The 18296-nt window shown below is 46.1% G+C and overlaps 1 protein-coding gene across 1 annotated transcript in view; it reads left to right on the top strand.

Annotated features, from left to right (window-relative positions):
• Window positions 1-18296, top strand: part of agbl4 (AGBL carboxypeptidase 4) — a 1082368-nt gene that overhangs the window by 450222 nt on the left and 613850 nt on the right. Inside the window, exon 6 of the mRNA XM_041207821.1 lies at window positions 15383-15599. Coding sequence (XP_041063755.1) covers window positions 15383-15599 — 217 coding nt within the window. The remainder of the gene's footprint in view (window positions 1-15382; window positions 15600-18296) is intronic.

Raw genomic sequence — 18296 nt, 5'->3', positions numbered from 1 at the left:
GCATCCTCCCTTCCTCCTCCTCTTCCCTTTCCTCCTCTTCCACAGCTGGCCACCTTACACCTAGTGGCAAGGACTGTTCTGAGGTTGTTCTGGATGCAAGAAAATTATGATGAATAGTGACATACACTCTGGACAGTACTGCAGGACTTCTCCAAAGTAGTCCAAGCAGCCTAAGTGTTGCTTATGCATCCCAATGGTCTGCTTGATGAGTGTAACAGCATGGATCTCATTATATTCAAGCTGCTCACGCGCATGTTGTTTGCGCACCAGTGTCACGAGCCATTTGATCTGAGGCAACTGCTTGTTGTCCATTAGCTACCCTCTGGTTTCTTGTGGTGGCTCAAATGTTGATAGTACAGTGTACAGCCACAGAATAAAGATATCTCGACTGTTGCCAGGATACCAGGCATTGACCTGCATGATGTCTGTGGTTGAGGAGTGGAACTCCTTCCGGTTGTGGTATACAGTATCTGTGAATTTACATGTAGTGCCTGTGACGTGACGTGTGTAGTCAATAGCACCCTGCAGTATGGGAAAGCCTACTGTCCTCAGGTGCTCATCCCACCTGCTTCTCTCTGGCAAGAGTGAATGAAATGTATTCAGCTCACTTTTGCATAAAGAGCTTAACTGCAAAAGTGGATGGTGAACTGGGAGATATTGGAAATACTGCCAACTCCAGCCTGCAAGGATACTGATGCCAAAAATCATGGGCATGGTCACCTGCAGTGCCACTGGCAATGCTGTCCATGCTCTGCTGTGAGGCTATGGTTCTGCTTGCAATATGTGGCAGATTTTAGTGATCACCTTCTAAACAAAATAGAAACATCTATTGTGCTTTGCTGGGATTAAGGTTGGAGAAAAGCTCCCTAAAAATCCTGGGTTGGGGGCTTTTCTCCTGCCTCTTGTCCTCTCCATTCTTTGAGCAGCTTGGCTTCCGTGTCACCTCCGCCCATTCTCCCTGTCGTGCTGCTGGCCAAGGAAACTAGAAACCACTACAGCCATGACTGGGAACAAGGGATCTGAGCAAGACTCTTGAAGTCACAACTAAGACCTTCATCACATGCCACATCAATTCCTGTAGACTTCAACAATATTAAATAATAGTACAAACAACGAACCCTTCCTCTAACTCAGCAGCATTAACCTGAACGTAGTTAATGATCCCTTTATCTTGCACTGATTGGGTTGGGGGAGGGGGTTTCTTCCTGCTGCTGAATGCATGCTCAGCTGTCCATGAGTAAGAGGGCATAGCAAGAGTGAAAATTGTATCACTGGCTTCACATCAGTGTTACATGCTGACTGATGTTACAATTTGGTGTCTCCGCATACTTCTGGCACAGAAAGGACTGAATTTTCCTCCCAATGGGGGCAAAGTTGAAAGGCGGATTTGCAAAGACGCGCTTCCAATCGGCGCCCCCAATCAGGGGTGCGGCACCATTTTATGTGGCAGGCCAATTAAGGCCCGCCCAGCGTGATGTCCGCACAGAAGCACTGTGCACTCTCTGTGCAAGCGGAGAGGGAATCCCAAAATCGAGAGTGCGGTCTTTCACGCATGTGCATGAAAGAGCGCACTCATCTCCCTGAGGCTAAGTGCCGCCTCAGGGAGATCGGCTCTAAATGTAAAAAAACCTAAAAATAGAAAAATAAAATTTCCCTCAACATGTTCCCTCATGTGACAATGTCACATGAGTTGGGACACGTCCATAATTTTCTCAAAGACTTTATTAAAATTTTTTAAAACCTACATGAAACCTCATCTTGCTCGTGGATGAAATTTCATGCTTTTTCTAATTCACGCCGGGGCTCCTGGCCTGCCTGCCAACCTTAAGATTGGACAGGCAGGTCCTTTAATTACTTTAATGACTCTGTCAATGGCCTCAATTTCGCTGCGCCACCTTATACCTGAAAATTTTAATGGGGCGTGGTGATGTCAGGAGTTCCCCCTGACGTCATTTTACGCCTTTGCAAGCAGGCCCCGCCCCTGCTCACCAACGCTTAAAATCCTGCCCAAAGAATCCAAAATAGCTTCAAATCCACTTTCCTGCCTGCTCCTCATATCCCTTGATTCCCTAAGACCAAAAATCTTATCTATCTCAGACTTAAATATACTCAATAATGGAGCATTGACAACCTTTGGGGTGGACAATTCCAATGTTTCACAACACTTTGAGTGAAGAAATTTGTCCTCATCTCAGTCCTAAATGATCGAACTCTTATCCTGATCTGTGCCCCTTTGTCTAGATTCCTCAGCCAGGGGAAACAACCTCTCAGAGTCTACCCTGTCAAGTCCCTTCAGAATCTTGTATGTTTCAATGAGATCACCTCTCTTCTAAACTCCAGAGACCATAGGCCTAGTTTACTCAGCCTTTCTTCATAGGACAGCTCTCTTTTCCTAGGAACCAATCTAATGTACCATCTGCAATACAACTGCACCCTTCCTTAAATATGGAGGTCAAAACTGTGCACAATGTTCCAAGTGTGGTCTTGCCAAAGCCCTATACAATTGTAGCAATTCTTCCTTATTTTTGTACTCTAATCCCCTTTCACTAATGATCAACATGCAATTTGCCTTCCTAATTGCTTGCTGTACCTGTTTGCTCACTTTCTATATTCCTTGTATTAGTACACCTAGGTCACTCTGAATATCAAAATTTAGAAGTTTTGTGCCTTTTAAAAAATATTCTGCTTTTCTATTACTACCAAAGTGAATAACATCACACTGCCCCACATTATACTTCATCTGCCATCATGTTGCCCATTCTCTTAACCTATCTATGTTCATTTGCAGCCTCTTTGTGTTTCCGTCATAGTTTGCATTCCCAGGAAACTTGGCCAACAAACTTGGATACAATCCTCTCAGTCTCTTCATCTAAATGATTAATATAAATTATAAATAGCTGAGGCCCCAGTATTGATCTTTGCAACACTCCACTGGTTACAACCTGCCCACTTGTAAATGCCCCGTTCATCCCTACTCTCTGCTTCCTGTTAATTAACCTATTCTCCATCCATGTGAATATATTACTCCCAACTCCATGAGTCCTTACCTTGTATATTAACCTTTTGTGCAGCACCTTACTGGAATTTTGGAATTCCTTTGGGACATCTACTGACTCCCTTTTATCTATGCTACTAGTTATATCCTCAAAAAACCCTAATAAAATTGCCAAATCTGTTTTCTCTTTCATAAAACCATGTTGACTCTGCTTGATCAAACTATAATATTCAAGTGCATTGTTAAGACTTCTTTCATCATAGTTTTCAACATTTTTCTGACAATTGATGTCAAGCTAACTAGCCTGTGGTTCTCTGTTTCCCTCATTTCCAGAATAGCATTGCTTTATTTGCTAATTTTCAAACCACTGGAACCATCCTAGAATCTAGGGAATTTCATAAAATCATAACCAGTGCATCCACTATCTCTGCAGTTACCTCATTTAGGACCCTAGGACATAGGCCATCATGCCCTGGTGATTTGTCAGCTTTTAGTCCCTTGGGTTTCTCTGATACATTTTCTCTGCAGACATTAATTATCTTAAATTACTCATTTTTATTAGCCCTTTGATTACCGTCTATCCCTGATATGTAATTTGTATTTTATACTGTGAAGACAGGAACAACATATTTGTTCAATGACTCTGCTATTTCCTCATCCCAATATAATGTCCCCTGTCCCGGCCTCTTAGGAGTCAAGATTTTCTTTAGCTACTCTCCTTTTTATATACTTGTAAAAGCTCTTCCAATCTGCTTTTGTATTCCTGACTATTTTACTTCCATATTCTATATTTTTTTTCTTTTTATCAACTTTTTGGTTGCCCTTTGCTGGTTTCTAAAACTCTCCAAATCGTTTTTTAGTTAATGTAATTTTGTTGAATATTTTTGAATTGTTTCTTTAAATGTTTTCCAGCATTTATTTACCATCATACCTTTCATTCTATTTACCCAATCAACTTTAGTCAGCTCTCCCCTCATATCTATGGAATGGGTTTTGTTTAAGTTCAGGATACTTGTTTGTGACTGGAGAATGTTTCTCTCAAACTTAATATGGAATTTAATTATATTATGAACCCAACACTTGCGGTAATGACATTTGCAAAATGGCATCGAGCATGGTCTGCACCAGAAGTGTGCATTATAGATGCCATTTTGGTGCAAAATTGACACAAGTAACACCAAAAAGATGGACATTACTCAACAAAATTTTGTGGCACTCTTGTTTTGAAGATGGTTTCCATGTGTTAAATCATAAATATGGGGCAGGATTTTCCTGTTGGCATACGGGGATGGGCCCCACATGCACGTGTGTAAAATAACGCGTGGTGACGTCGGGCGAGTGTCCCGGCGTCACTGTGCGCCATCACGATATTGCGGCAGATGGGCTCGTGATGCTTTTGATGCATGCCTGTCATTAATTAACGGACCACTTAAGGCCCTTGAGGCGCCAATCAACCGCGATTTTTTGGCACCCGTGCAATCTTCGGGTCGGCACAACGGGCAGGGGGGTAGGCCATATTTGTATAAACCTCATCCACAGGTTGGATAAGAGGACTCAGTGGGGTCGCGAGTGTGCTCTCTCAAATATTTATGTTTCAGTTACTGATACTTGCCTGTGTGATCAGCAATACTTCAAAATGCATACCAGCTGCTTGGTCTGGAGTCACAACCTTTAGGTAAGCACTCAGCAGTGAGGAATCTTTTTTGGGCCTGCATGTTTCAGGTAGGCTTCCCTTAATCTGGAATGGAAGCCGAACTCTCCACTTGAGGCACCTCCTCTGAGGAGGAAGGAAGGGCTAGAAGGGAGGGGAGGCCAGGAGTGCACATTTAGCCTCCAGGGGAGCCACCTTTGGGAGGTCAGGCACAGGCACAGGGGATGCAGGGCCAAGAGGTAGTCCAAGGCGGAAGGGGCAGCAGAGGACGCCACTATCCTGCTGCCAGGGTATACAGGCGGCAAAGCAGCTACCTCAATATATCTGAAGTGTAGTGCCGAAGGAGGCTCCGTCTCTCAAGGGAAACAGTCAACTATATCTGTCAGATGATTGGGCCTGAGATCTCCACTAACTGTGTGGGTGCATACCCCATGCCAGTGGCTCTAAAGGTCACAGCTGCCTTCAACTTCTATGCCTTTGGCTCCTTCCAAGGGTCGGTGAGTGATCTTTGCAATGTCTCCCAATCAGCTGTCCAGACTTGTATCAAGCAGGTTACAGACGCTCTGTTCAGGCGTGCATTGACCTTCATCCTCTACCATTGGGACCAGGCAAGCCATACACAGTGAGCCAGAGGCTTCGTGGCCATTGCTGGCTTCCCCTGCGTCCAGGGTGCAATAGACTGCACACATGTGGCCATCAAGGCGCCAGCAGGTGAGCCCAGTGCCTTCATCAACAGGAAGGGCTTCCACTCCATGAACATGCAGATAGTGTGTGATCACAAGATGCTGATTCTACAAGTTCATGCAAGGTACCCACAACACCTACATCCTCAGACAGTCCCAGGTGCCGGTGCTCTTCAACGCTCCAGCCCGGCTGGATGGATGGCTGCTGGGTGACAAGGACTATCCCCTCAGAAGGTAGCTTATGACGCCTCTCCACCATCCAAGAACAGAAGCTGAGCAGCAGTACAATAGGAGCCACGCCTCCACAAGGGCTGTGGTGGAGAGAGCCATTGGTCTTCTCAAGATGCGCTTCCGATGCCTGGATCACTCAGGGGGCGCATTCCAGTACTCCCCAGATCGTGTGTCGCTGACAGTGGTTGCATGCTATGCTCTCCACAGCCTTGCGCTGGAAAGGAGGTTTGCAGTGGACGATGAAGATGTAGACACATTGCCTGCAGATGCACACGATGAGTCCAGCAGTGAGTCCGAGGATGAGCACCCACAGGGAAATGCTTGAGGGGATAGACGCTGACCCAGGCATACTCCAGGGAGGCAGGGATACCTGGGAGGCTTTAATCTGATGAACCTTCAACCAGCACATCATATTTGGACCTCCCGGACAAGCCTGGGCTGTATGCTCCATATTCGAGACCTAAGCGCAACACCTGCCTGGTTAGGAACATTAACTAAGGTCCTTGTTATTTGTCCTTGTTATTAAAGCTGAATGTCCCACAAAGCACTCATTGCATTATTGGAAATCATCCACCTGTAGAACAAAAGAGGCAACATCAGCCATGGTGACATGTCTGAATTTATTGTTGCAACCAAAGAAACTTAATGAAACAAAATGAAAAAGGTGTTAAAAATCACACCAGCTCATAAAAACCTCATTGCGGGCCAACACAAAAGAACCAGTGATAAACCCGTAATGTGCCTTATGTTTACATTTTCAGGTGCTATGTCTTGGTGTTGACCCTTCCCTGGGAGTAGCATCTGAGGCAGCCTGCTGACTCTGCTGTCCTGTTGGCCTCAATAACCTTGGCGGTCGTCCTCTGGCCCATAGGGCCTGTGCTGGCCCCGCCTGGGATGGAACTGCCAGTTCCACAGCTGGCATCTCCCCTGTCCTTGCAGCCTGACCAGATACAATGGACACTGGCAGAGAGGCGGAGGATGCCGCCATCATCCGGAGCTCCCTGAGAAGAGCCTGCAGAGACGACAGGCAGCTGCTGTGCCGACGTAAGGTCACTTTGGACCCCCTGCTCACCATGGATGGATGGGCACTGAGCTGGGAAATTTGGTGCCCAGACCATCTCCCAAACTGGCACTGACCAGCTGAGGTCAAAGCCAATGTGAGGGCTTGTTGGTCTGAGTGCATACCCAGGAAACCCTGATCAGTCTCCTGGACAAGCCTCTTCACAAGAGTTGCCACTCCCTCCATGGAGGATGCATGGCACTTAGACATGAGGCTCATTGCTTCGGTGATAGTCTGCATAGACTCCTCCACCACGGACACCAAGCCAATCATAGCCTCATGTATCTCTCCTGGATGCTCCCGCACACCCGGCCACATTTCCTGTGTTTGCTGCATCGTGGATGCCTCCAGAGGCACATCATCAGGCACCAACTGAGCATGTGCCTGGTCCCCTGCAGTCCTCCGACTACTGGCACCATGGGCATGCTCTGTCTCTGCCAGCTCCTCCAGCAACTGTGAATTGCCCTCACCGCTGTGCCCTGGGACATTAGCCGATGCTCTAATTCCCACAGCTGTGCTAGTATCTGTGCTGGTGCCTGCCAGAGATGGTGTGATGCTGGTGAGACTTCAGGCTCCTCAGGTGTGAGAGGGGGCCGCTGCTGCTCCTCCCCCCGGCCCTGCTCCGCTGATGCTGAAAGGAAGAACAAGGACATTGGATCAGTTAACGTGGAGACAATGTCAATGTGCATCCCCGTCCCCCGGATCATTGTACGCTCGTCATAAGCAATGGTCAAGCCATATTGAAAACTTCAATCACTGAACATTCAGCACTGCCATAGCTGCTGGGAGAACAATGGTGACCTCATTGCTGGGCAAACATACCTGCCTGACACTGGTGGACCTGGGTGCATGGTGCCTCTCCAAATCTAGGGTCTCCTGCTTGAAGCGGCTAATCGCTAACTGTGCTGGCCCGCCACCAGTCCTCACCCATTCAGCTGCATTATGTGCATTCTTCTCCTGAAAAGGAGAAAACAGCATTGATTAGTGCTAATTGTACCTGGATTCTCTTTGCGGATGGCCCACCTCAATCAGAGAGGTACATTGCAGGGCTCCAGTGTCTTCTCACCCCGCTGCTGTCGAAGACTCATACAAAGATGCGAGGCCTGTCCCCACCTCCCCACCCCCTCGGCCAAAAGCTGCCTACATCACACCAGGCACGACACGGTCTAACCTTCCATATCAAGGAGGCGCAAGCGTGTGGAATGCAGAGGACAACAGATCAATCAGTGCCACGCCACCTTGAAGCTCCCCTCCCAGCATGCCATCACCTTGACTTTGACGTATCCTAGAGTTCCAGCACTGCGCCTAGGTGCAGCTCCTCCAGGTTGCGCCAAAAACAGTAATGTCATTCACAGCGTACCACTTGCTACGGGGGCAGAGCCCACCTCCTCACCACTGTCACAGGGTGACCTCGGCATGGGCAATATCTGCTGGCCCACTCAGCGAAGGACACATGCCATCAATGATTCAATGCAGTCACTACACTCAGACTTGGCGGAAGGGAGTGGGGGGGGGGGGGCTTGCGACCAGGGGACAAAGCCTACCTGCTGGGTTAAGTGACCAATGCCAACATTGTCCTCACCCGTCCTGAGCGCAACAGGTCATTGAAGCGCTTGTGACACTGGATCCATGTGCGCCGCACCACATCGCCGGAGCTCACCACCTCTGCCACCTCCTCCCAGGCAAATCTGGTCATGTGGGGGAGGTCTCCTCCTCCCGCCCTGGGGTACCAGGACCTCCCAACGTGCTGCCACTTCCTCAAGAAGGGCAGCAAGGCAATCATCGGAAAAATGAGGGGCACAGTGCCCCCCCTGCCCTACCATCCTGCCTGGTCTGCTCACCAGCAGCACTCTGGGAAGCCTTCCCACTGGCCATAATTCGCAGCCTTGGAAAGGTTTTTAAAACAGACCTTCGGATCGCCATTGGACCCAGCGGTCATTGCAGAACCATTGCTGCCTGCCCACTCCCGCTGTCCTCCGGAGCCACAATTCACGCTGGGCGGGCCTTAATTGACAGCCCACGATTGGGTCCGCACCCGCTCCCACTGTCCTCCCGAGCCAGCCAGAAAATTCAGCCCATGATTATCTTATTCATTACAATAAAGAAAATAACTTTGATTTTGAGGCCATATTGGGTCATCAGCTGGCATTGTTAAGACTCTACGCATTTCAGAATTTTACTTTGTATCCACATTTTGGACCATTAAAAAAAAGACATTTAATTATGATGATTTGTATGGATTTGGTAAAATAGCACTCCAACTGTTCACCTTGGATCTTGTTAAACAAAGTGGGTGAAATTTTTAGTTTTTTGACTGGGCATAAAAGTTGATTTGAAGGAAAATGAAAATAATCTAATAAAATAATACAATAATATAATGAGCAGCTGATCTGCAGTACCCATTTTACTCCTGGGTGAGATATTTAAAATGTACTCCAGTGATTTTTCTCTCATTAGTGGCTGTTAAAGGTCATACATGCTTCAGTTTGCAACTTGCATGTCATATTGCAAATCTGTTTAGCAAATCACAGAATTGTCATCTCAAAAACCTTTGCTCTCCCACATCTAGTGATGCAGGAGGCAGACAAAGCATGTGCTTATGTCTGTTTTCATAGCTAACTTTTTCGGAAACAGGTCTTTAGCCTGTCACCAGCTTGTGAGGTGCCATTCAGCATGAAGCATAGCTGACCAGTAGACTCTTACGCTCTTACTGCTGGCCATTTGCATATCCGAAGGATATACAGGTTGATAATTAGCCTATTTGGATGCGTTATGAATGCACCTTCCATGGCCATCAAGTCTTTCAATGGGCCCTGAACCTGGAACTTCTGGCTTATAGATAGGGGCACTGTGCTACAAGACCTCCTCTCAAAAACTTTGTAATATTTTATTAAATTTTCAACATATTTCATAGAAATAGACTTCCTGCAAAACATATGCTTGTTCCTACTCACACCCAAGTTTTATCAAATGCAGACAAACTATCGAGCTATACACAAACATCAGACTTCCACCATTTCATCTTGAATGCTATTTTTTACTAGAGCAATTAATGCCCTATATGTGTCAAAGCAGCCTTAATTGCAGAAGTTCTGGTAGTGATCTGATCTTTTATATTACAACAAAGGAATAAGAACGATTAGATGTGTAGAGAACAAATCTGCTTTTTTATTCAGTGGTGTTGCAGCATTGAAAGTGATCTGCATAGTAAATGTAATTGGACAGGAATATCCAGATACATATAGAAATACTGACGTTTCTTCCAGACCTGGGAATACAAGACAAGATCAAACATGCACTTACCTGTTGGAGAATAAGCAACATTAGACACACTCAGATTATTTGCTGAATGACTGTTAAAATATTAACTTAAGAATATGAATGTACTTGCAGATTGCTACAACTATGTAGTGCATGCAAACATGTTAACACATAAAGTTATCATGAAAAGAAACAGGCCAAGCTATTTTTTAAAAAACTAAGAGGAGCCTGGCATAAGTAGACATAGGCCAGGACTTTATGACACCGCCCACCCGGCGGGATATTACAAACCACCGGACTGAATGGAGATTTAAATGACTCCGGAGACACGGTGTGGTGGGGCTGTAAAATCCTGGCCGTTGTTTTCTTTGGTATTTAGAATGAAATATTGCAAAGTGAAAAGAAATGAAGGAGGAAGCAGTGTAATAACACTGACATTCTTTTTGCACTATTCGCAGTATAGATATCTGAGGATTAGAATGTAGCAAATGTCATTAAGGACTCATAGAAGCATAACTTTAGGGACCAGAAGCTTTAGCTAAAGTGTCAATCATAACAGGAGGAATATCTGGCGATCTGACCAAATATGATTTGTCAGTCAACATGAGATTAGTGAATTTAAACCTATTGGATTCTTTCCGGGAAGTCACAGCAAACTGGTGAAAGGCTGCTTACATGGTTATTGTCTCATGAGACACTAAAGGGTTATTTCATTTGCTTGTTCACACGGAAGTTTCTCACAACAACAAGAGTCTCAAGAGTCTTTACGCTGCAGAAGAAGGCCATTTGGCCCATCAAGTCTGCATTGGCTCTCTGAACGAGAATTCTACCTTGTCCCTGTCTTATCCTCGTAACCCTACACATTCTCTCTTTTCCAATAGCAATCCAATTCCCTTTTGATTACCTCAATCGAACCTGCCTCCACCACCCTCTCAGGAAGTTTGTTTGAGACTCCAACCACCCTCTGAGTGAAAAAATTTTCCTCACATCACATTCACTCCTTTTGCCAATTATTTTGAATTTGTGCCCTCCAGTCCTTGATGCTCTTGAGTGGGAACAGTTTCTCATCATTTACCCTGATCATACCCCTCAGGATCTTGAATACTTCTAACAAGTCTCCTCTTAGCCTTCTTTACTCCCAGGAAAACAGTCCCAACCTCTCCAATCTATCATCATAGCTACAGTTCTTTATCCCTGGAATCATTCTTGTAAATCTCCTCTGTACTCTCTCCGATGCCTTCACATCCTTCCTCAAGTATGGCGCCCAGAACTGGACACAGTACTCCAGATGAGGCCTAATTAGTGTCTTATACAAGTTCAACATGACCTCCTTACTCTTGTACTCAATGCCCCTATTAATAAAGCCTAAGATACTATATGCTTTGTTAACTGCTCTCAACATGCCCGGCCATCTTAAATGATTGATATGCATATACACCGAGGCCCCTCTGTTCCTACCCCTCCTTTAGAGTTTCTCCCTTTACTTTATACTGTCTCTCCATATTCTTCCTGCCAAAATGAATCATCTCACACTTCTCTGTATTGAACTTCATCTGGCACTTGTCTGCCAATCCACCAACACGTCAATGTTCTTTAGAAGTTTACAACTATTCTCAACACAGCTGACAATGTTTCCAATCTTCATATCATCTGCAAATTTTAAAATCATGCCCTGAACACCACAGTTTAGGTCATTAGCATATATTAGGAGGAGCAAGGGTCCCAACACTGACCCCTGGGGAACTCCTTAACAAACCTTCCTCCAATCTGCAAAACAATAATTTATTAATCGTCTCCAAATGCCTACTTTTCCTTTCATTCCATGAGCTAGAATTTTGATCACAAGTCTGTTGTATGCCATTCTATGCCCTTTGAAAATCCATATACACCACATCAACAGCATTGTCCTTATCAACCTTCACAGTTACCTCCTCAAAAAACTCCAGCAAGTTAGTTAAACATGATTTTCCCTTAATTAATCCATGCTGGTTTTCCTTAATTATCCTGCACCTGTCTAAGTAACTATTGATTTTATCCTGAACTATAGTTTCCATAAGTTTCCCTACCACTGAAGTCAAACTGGTCTGTAGTTGCTGGCCTTATCCTTACACTCCTTTTTGAACAAGGGTGTAACATTTGCAATTCTCCAGTTATCTGGCACCACACTGTGTCCAAAGAAGACTGGAAAATTATCACTAATGCCTCTGCAATTTCCACTCTCACTTCTCTCAGTACCCTTCGATGCATCTCATCAAATCCTGGTACCTTATCTATTTTAAGTAAAGATAGGTTTCCTAACACCTCCTCCTCCTCAATTGAGGATTCTTCTAGTGTATCAGTTACCTCCTCACTCACCTTGGCATTGGTAGCATCCTCTTTCTTTATAAAGACAGATGCAAGGTACTCATTTAATACCTCCACTATTTCTCCTGCCTCCACATGCAAGTCCCCTTTTTTTATACCTAAGCGGCCCCACTCTTTCTTTTTCCTTCCTTTTATTATTTATTTGCTTATAGAAGACCTTAGGATTCCCTTTTATGTTAGTTGCCAGTCTCTTTTCATGCTATCTCCTTGCTTTTTTTATTAGTTTTTTCACTTCTGCTCTAGTCCTTCTGTATTCAGCCTGATTTGCCATTGTATTTTCTACATAGCATCTGTCATATGCGCACTTCTTACTTTTCATCTTCACCTCCACCTCTCTTGTCATCCAGGGCACTCTAGATTTATTTGTCCTACCTTTCCCTTTCAAGGGAATATACCTTGACATTGCCTGCAATACTGTTTCTTTGAAGGTTCAGCAACCATCTTTTCTGCCAACATTTGATTCCAACTCACTTGACTTGGATACATTCTCATCCCATCGAAGCTGTCTTTCCCCCACTTTATTACCCCTGCTCTGGATTGTTCCTTGCCTTTTCCATGGCCAACCTAAACCTCATGATAAATGGTCACTGTCCCCTAAATGCTTTCCCAGTGATATGTGATCCATTTGGGCTAACTCATTCCCCAGAGCAGTGCCTTCCCTCTCATTGGACCAGTGACATATTGCTGCAGAAAATTACCTTGAACGCATTCCAGGAGATTTTGCCCCTCTTGTCTCTTTGCACTATCCCTATCCCAGTTTACATTTGGATAATTGAAGTCCCCCATTATAATTATTTTATAATTCCTGCACCTCTCAGTAATGTCTTTGCAAATTTGTTTCTCTACATCCCTTCCATTAGTTGGTGGTCTACATACTACACCAATCAATGTTATTGCACCTTCCCCATTCCTTACCTTCTCTACCTTTAGCCAGAGAGATTTTCTCCTTGAACATTCTGGAACATTCTCTCTCTCCAATACTGTAATGCCATCTTTAATCAATACTGCCATTCCCATCATCTTCCCCCACTGTCTCTCCTAAACACCCAGGAATATTTAATGCCCAGTCCTGCTCTTCTTTGAGTCAGGTCTTTGTTACAGCAATAAAATCATAATTCCATTTGTCAACCTGTGCCTGTAGTTCACCAATCTTATTAACCATACTCTGTGCATTCACATACATGCACATTAACCCCGATATATTTTTATTTTTTTTGCTTTCTTCTTTGCTCTGACCCCACCTAATGACTTACTATTGCCTATTCTAATTCTGTCAAACTCTCCAAGTTTTCTATTTAACTTGATATTACTCTCTGATATATCCTCATCATCAGTTAATACTTCTCTACTTCCTCCTGCCAGCTTTTTTCCTTTCCACTCTGAATTTCCCCTCAGGTTCCCATTTCCCACCAATCTAGTTTAAACCCTCTTCAACAGCATTAGCAAACCTCCCCACGAGGACACTAGTCCCAGCCCTGTTAAGGTGTTAACCCGCCCTTCTTGAACAGGTTCCACCTGCCCCAGTACCAGTCCCAATGCCTCAGAAATCTAAAACCCTCCCTCCTACTCCATTTCTCCAGCCACATGTTGAACTGCGCAATCTTCCTATTCTTATGCTCACCAGCACATGGCACTGGAAGTAATCTTGAGATTACTGCTCTAGGTCCTGCTTTTTAATTCCCTAAAATCTGCTTTCAGGACCTCATCCCTTTTCCTACCTATGTCATTGGTCCCAGTATGGACCATGACCTCTGGCTGTTCACCCTCCCCCAAAAGAATGCCCTGCAGCTGCTCTGTGACATCTTTGACCCTGGCAGCAGGGAGGCAACAACAACACAGCTTGCATTCTTATTTTGTCTGTAGTGCTGAAAAATAAACTAAGGCACTTTGCAGAAGTGTAATCAGATAAACATTGATCACAAACCATATTAGGACAAATTAGAAGGGATAACTAAAAGTTTGGTCGAAGTTTGGATTTTAAGAAGGTCCATCAAGGAGCAAAGGAAAGTGGAGATGCAGAGAGGTTTAGGGAAGGAATAGCAGAACTTAGGGTCTAGATAATTATAGACACAGCTGCTACTGGCGGGAGAACAGAATTGGATGTGCTAAAGAGGTCAGAACTGAAAAAATATAGAAAGAATATAGATTTTTCAAGGGTTTTAGGACTGGAGAAGGTCACAGAGATAGGGATTTCCAGTTTATGATCGTGCAGCTTCATTTTGTACTTCCCTATCAAATTTGCTACACATTCCGATCTTTCCTTTGTTTCCTAGTCACTATCATCTTCGGACCCAGTCACAAATGCTGTACCTTTGCCACCAGTTCTATCCTCCTCCTGTCGCAGATGGTTCAAAACCTTGACTTCTGATTTGACCTTAACCTGAGCTTTTATCTCCATATTCTGTTCCTTACAAAGACCGCTAGCTTTCACCATTGTAACATCATCCAGCACTGTCCCTGCCTCAGCCATCTGCTGCTGAAACTCACATCCATACCTGTCTTACCTCCAGACCCGACTATTGCAGTGTTCTACTGGCAGGTTTTTTATCCTGCACCTACCATAAACTTCAGCGCATCTAAAACAGCAAACTCAATCACCCTTGCTTGCAAACTTGCCTTGGCTCCACCATTCCCCAATAGCTCAAATTTCAAATCCTCATCCTCATGCTTAAATCACATTAAGGCCTTGTCCCTTTCTATTTCTGTTACATTCTCCAGCCTTACCATCCTATTGTATTAATTTCTCCTCTGACTCAGAGTTCTTGTACATCCTTCTCCCTTTTCCCGACAATTGGCAGCCACCCATGCCCCAAACTCTGGGATTCTATCCCTAAATCCTTCCACCTCTTCAACTTTATTGATGTTCCTCCCAAAAGCCCACTTTTCTGACCAAATGTTTGCTCGTGTCTCCTCATATTTTCTTCTTTACTCAAAATTCATTCTCTTTTATTCCACTTACGTCTAGTGCTTTGGACGCTTCTTTTTATATTAAAATTCCATATAAACATACAACTGCAAAACAGCAGCAGCTCATGTTAAAATTAAATTGTAGATTTTTGATCAATTATAATTAATGTTGAATGTCCAGTTGTCTGATTTCATTTAATTTCTTTGTTTTAATTATTATTATTTGACAGGCAACGACTTCCTTCAAAAAATGTCTATTACTACCGCTGTCCAGATCATCGAAAAAACTACGTTATGTCATTTGCCTTTTGCTTTGATCGGGATAATGAAGTGTACCAGTTTGCTTACTGTTATCCTTATACCTATACTCGCTTGCAACATTACCTAGATAACCTGGAGAGAAGGAACATGGATTATTTCAGAAGAGATTTGCTTGGTCTAAGTGTGGTAAGCATATAACAGATGTGTAAACTGCCTTCCACAATAACATCAGAACTCAAACAAAAGCTTGGGGCACTTTAATGCTGTTTATAGATTAATGCTTCAACCTTGGCTTCAGTTTTAAGGCCTGAATTTTCCAGTTGGCGGAGGGGCTCAGTGGGAGCGGGCGCGAGCGGTCGCAGACCTGATCACCACCTGCGAATTAAGGCCCGCCCAGTGTATTTCTCGCTTCCCGAGGATAGCATGAGTGGGCGGGTGGCAGCAGGCATGCACAGGCCACCGGGTCCAATGGCAACCTGGCAGCCTGTTTAACTGAAGGCCTGGCAAGCTTTTCTAGGCTGCTCACAATGGCAAGTGCAAGGGCACAGCAAAGAGCTTCTGGTGAGCAGGCCAATCTGGAGGGTAGGCCAGCAGGACAGGCCAGGCCAGAGGATAGGGCAACAAGACAGGCCAGGCCGGAGGGTAGGGCGGGGGTCCATGTGCCCCTTGTTTTTCCGATGACTGCCTTTCTGCCTTCCTTGAGGAATTGGCAGCACAGTGGGAGGTGCTGGTCCCCCAAGTTGGGAGGAGGAGGCCCCCCCCACATGACAAATCCTGCCTGGGAGGAGGTGGCGGAGGTGGTGAGCTCCTGCGACGTGGTATGGCGCACGTGGATCCAGTGTCGCAAGCGATTCCATGAATTGTTGCACTCTGGCAGGGTGAGTACCATGTTGGCATTGGGCATTTATCCCAGCAGGTCGGCTTCCCCCATGCTGCACACACTGCCCGCCCCCCAAGTCCGAGTGTTGTGACTGCATTGAATCATTGACGGCATTTGTCCTTTGCTGGTTGGGCAAGCAGATACTGCCCATTTTGAGGTCAGCCTGAGAGGGTGATGAGGAGATGTGTTTTGCCCCTGCAGCATGTGTTACACTGAGTCCCACATGACTGGTGTGGGGGCAACCTGGAGCAGCTGCACCAAGGCGCAGTGTTAGAACTCCAGGATATGTCCTAGTCAGGGTGATGAGATGGTGGGAGGAGAGCTTCAAGGTGACGTGGCAATGAACTATCTGCTGCCCTATGCGCTCCACGTGCTTGTGCCTCCTTGCTATGGGAGGATATACTGTGTGGTGCTTAATGTGATCTAGGCAGCATGTGTTCAAGAGCGGGGTGGGGGGGGGTGGTGGGGTGGGGAGCAGGCCTAGCATCTTTGTGTGAGTGCTCAGCAGCAGAGTGAGGAGGCACTAGAGCCCTTATATCTCGCACTCTGGTTGGGGTGGGCTGTGCGCAAACAGAATCCATGTGCAATTTGCACTAATCGATGCTCGTCTCTCATTTTCAGGAGAAGAATGCTCATAACATGGCAGAGTGTGTGAGGACTGGTGGCAGCCAGCCGCAGATCGCCATTCTAAGCTGTTTCGAGCAGGAGGCCCTGGATCTGGAGATGCACCATGCACCCAGGTCCACTGGTGTTGGTGAGGCTGGGATGCCACAGCCAGGTATTCATGCTCAACAGTGAGGTCATCATTGTCCTCCCAACAGCCACTGCTGAATGTTAAATTATTTAATTTTGCAACATGGCTTGACCATTGGTTATGGAATGATGAGCGCATTATGATCTGGGGGACAGGAATGGACTTTGTCATTGTCTCCACGCTAAGTGATCCACTGTCCTTGTTCTTCCTTTGAACATCAGCGGAGCAGAGCCAGGAGGAGGAGCAGCAGAGCCCCGCTCTCACACCTGAGGGGCCTGAAGTCTCACCAGTGTCGCACCATTTCTGCGAAGCAGGCACCAGCGCAGATACTAACACCTCGGTGGAAATTTGAACAATGGCTAATGTCCCGGGGCACAGCGGTGAGGGCACTTCACGGTTGCTGGAGGAGCTGGCAGAGACAGAGAGTGCACATGGTGCCAGCAGTTGGAGGACTGCAGAGGACCAGGCACATGCTCAGTTGGTGCCTGATGATGTGCCTCTGGAGGCGTCCACGATGCAGCAAGCACAGGAAATGCGGCCAGGTGTGCGGGAGTGTCCGGGGGAGATACATGAGGCTATGCTTGGCTTGGTGTCCATGGTGGAGGAGTCTACGCAGATGATCACGGAAGCAATGAGTCTCATGTCCGAGCGCCATACATCCTCCATGAAGAGAGTGTCGACTCTCGTGGAGAGCCTACTTTAGGAGACCCATCAGGGCTTCCTGGGTATGCGCTCCGACCAGCAAGCCCTCACATCGGCATTGACCTCAGATGGTCAGTGCCAGTGTGGGAGATGCTATGGGCATCAAGTTTCCCAACTCGGTGCCCATCTATCCACGGTGAACAGGGAGGTCTGAAGCAACCTCACATCGGCGAAGCAGCTGCCTGTCGTCTCTGCGAGCTTCTCTCAGGGCGTTCCGGGTGGGGCCGGCAGCTCCTCCACCCCTCTCCCAGTGACTGTATCATCATCCAGTGAGGCTGCAACAACTGGTGAGATGCCAGCTGTGGAACTGGCAGCTCTCTCCCAGGTTGGGCCAACACAGGCTCTATGGGCCAGAGGCTGACTGCCAATGTCATCAAGGCCAACAGGACAGCAGAGTCAGCAGGCTATCTCAGGTGCCAATCCGAATGATGGGGCATTACCAAGACGTAGCACCCAAAAACATAAGGCACCTTAGGCACACCACGGGTTTATCACTGATGCTTTTGTGTTGGCCTGAGATGAGACCCTTATGATTTTATTTGATTTG

The sequence above is a fragment of the Carcharodon carcharias genome, chromosome 16 (assembly GCF_017639515.1).
Source record: "Carcharodon carcharias isolate sCarCar2 chromosome 16, sCarCar2.pri, whole genome shotgun sequence".
In the NCBI taxonomy this organism is placed as follows: domain Eukaryota; kingdom Metazoa; phylum Chordata; class Chondrichthyes; order Lamniformes; family Lamnidae; genus Carcharodon; species Carcharodon carcharias.
The sequence above is the reverse complement of the archived record's forward strand: the minus strand, read 5'-3'. Positions and strand labels throughout refer to the sequence as shown.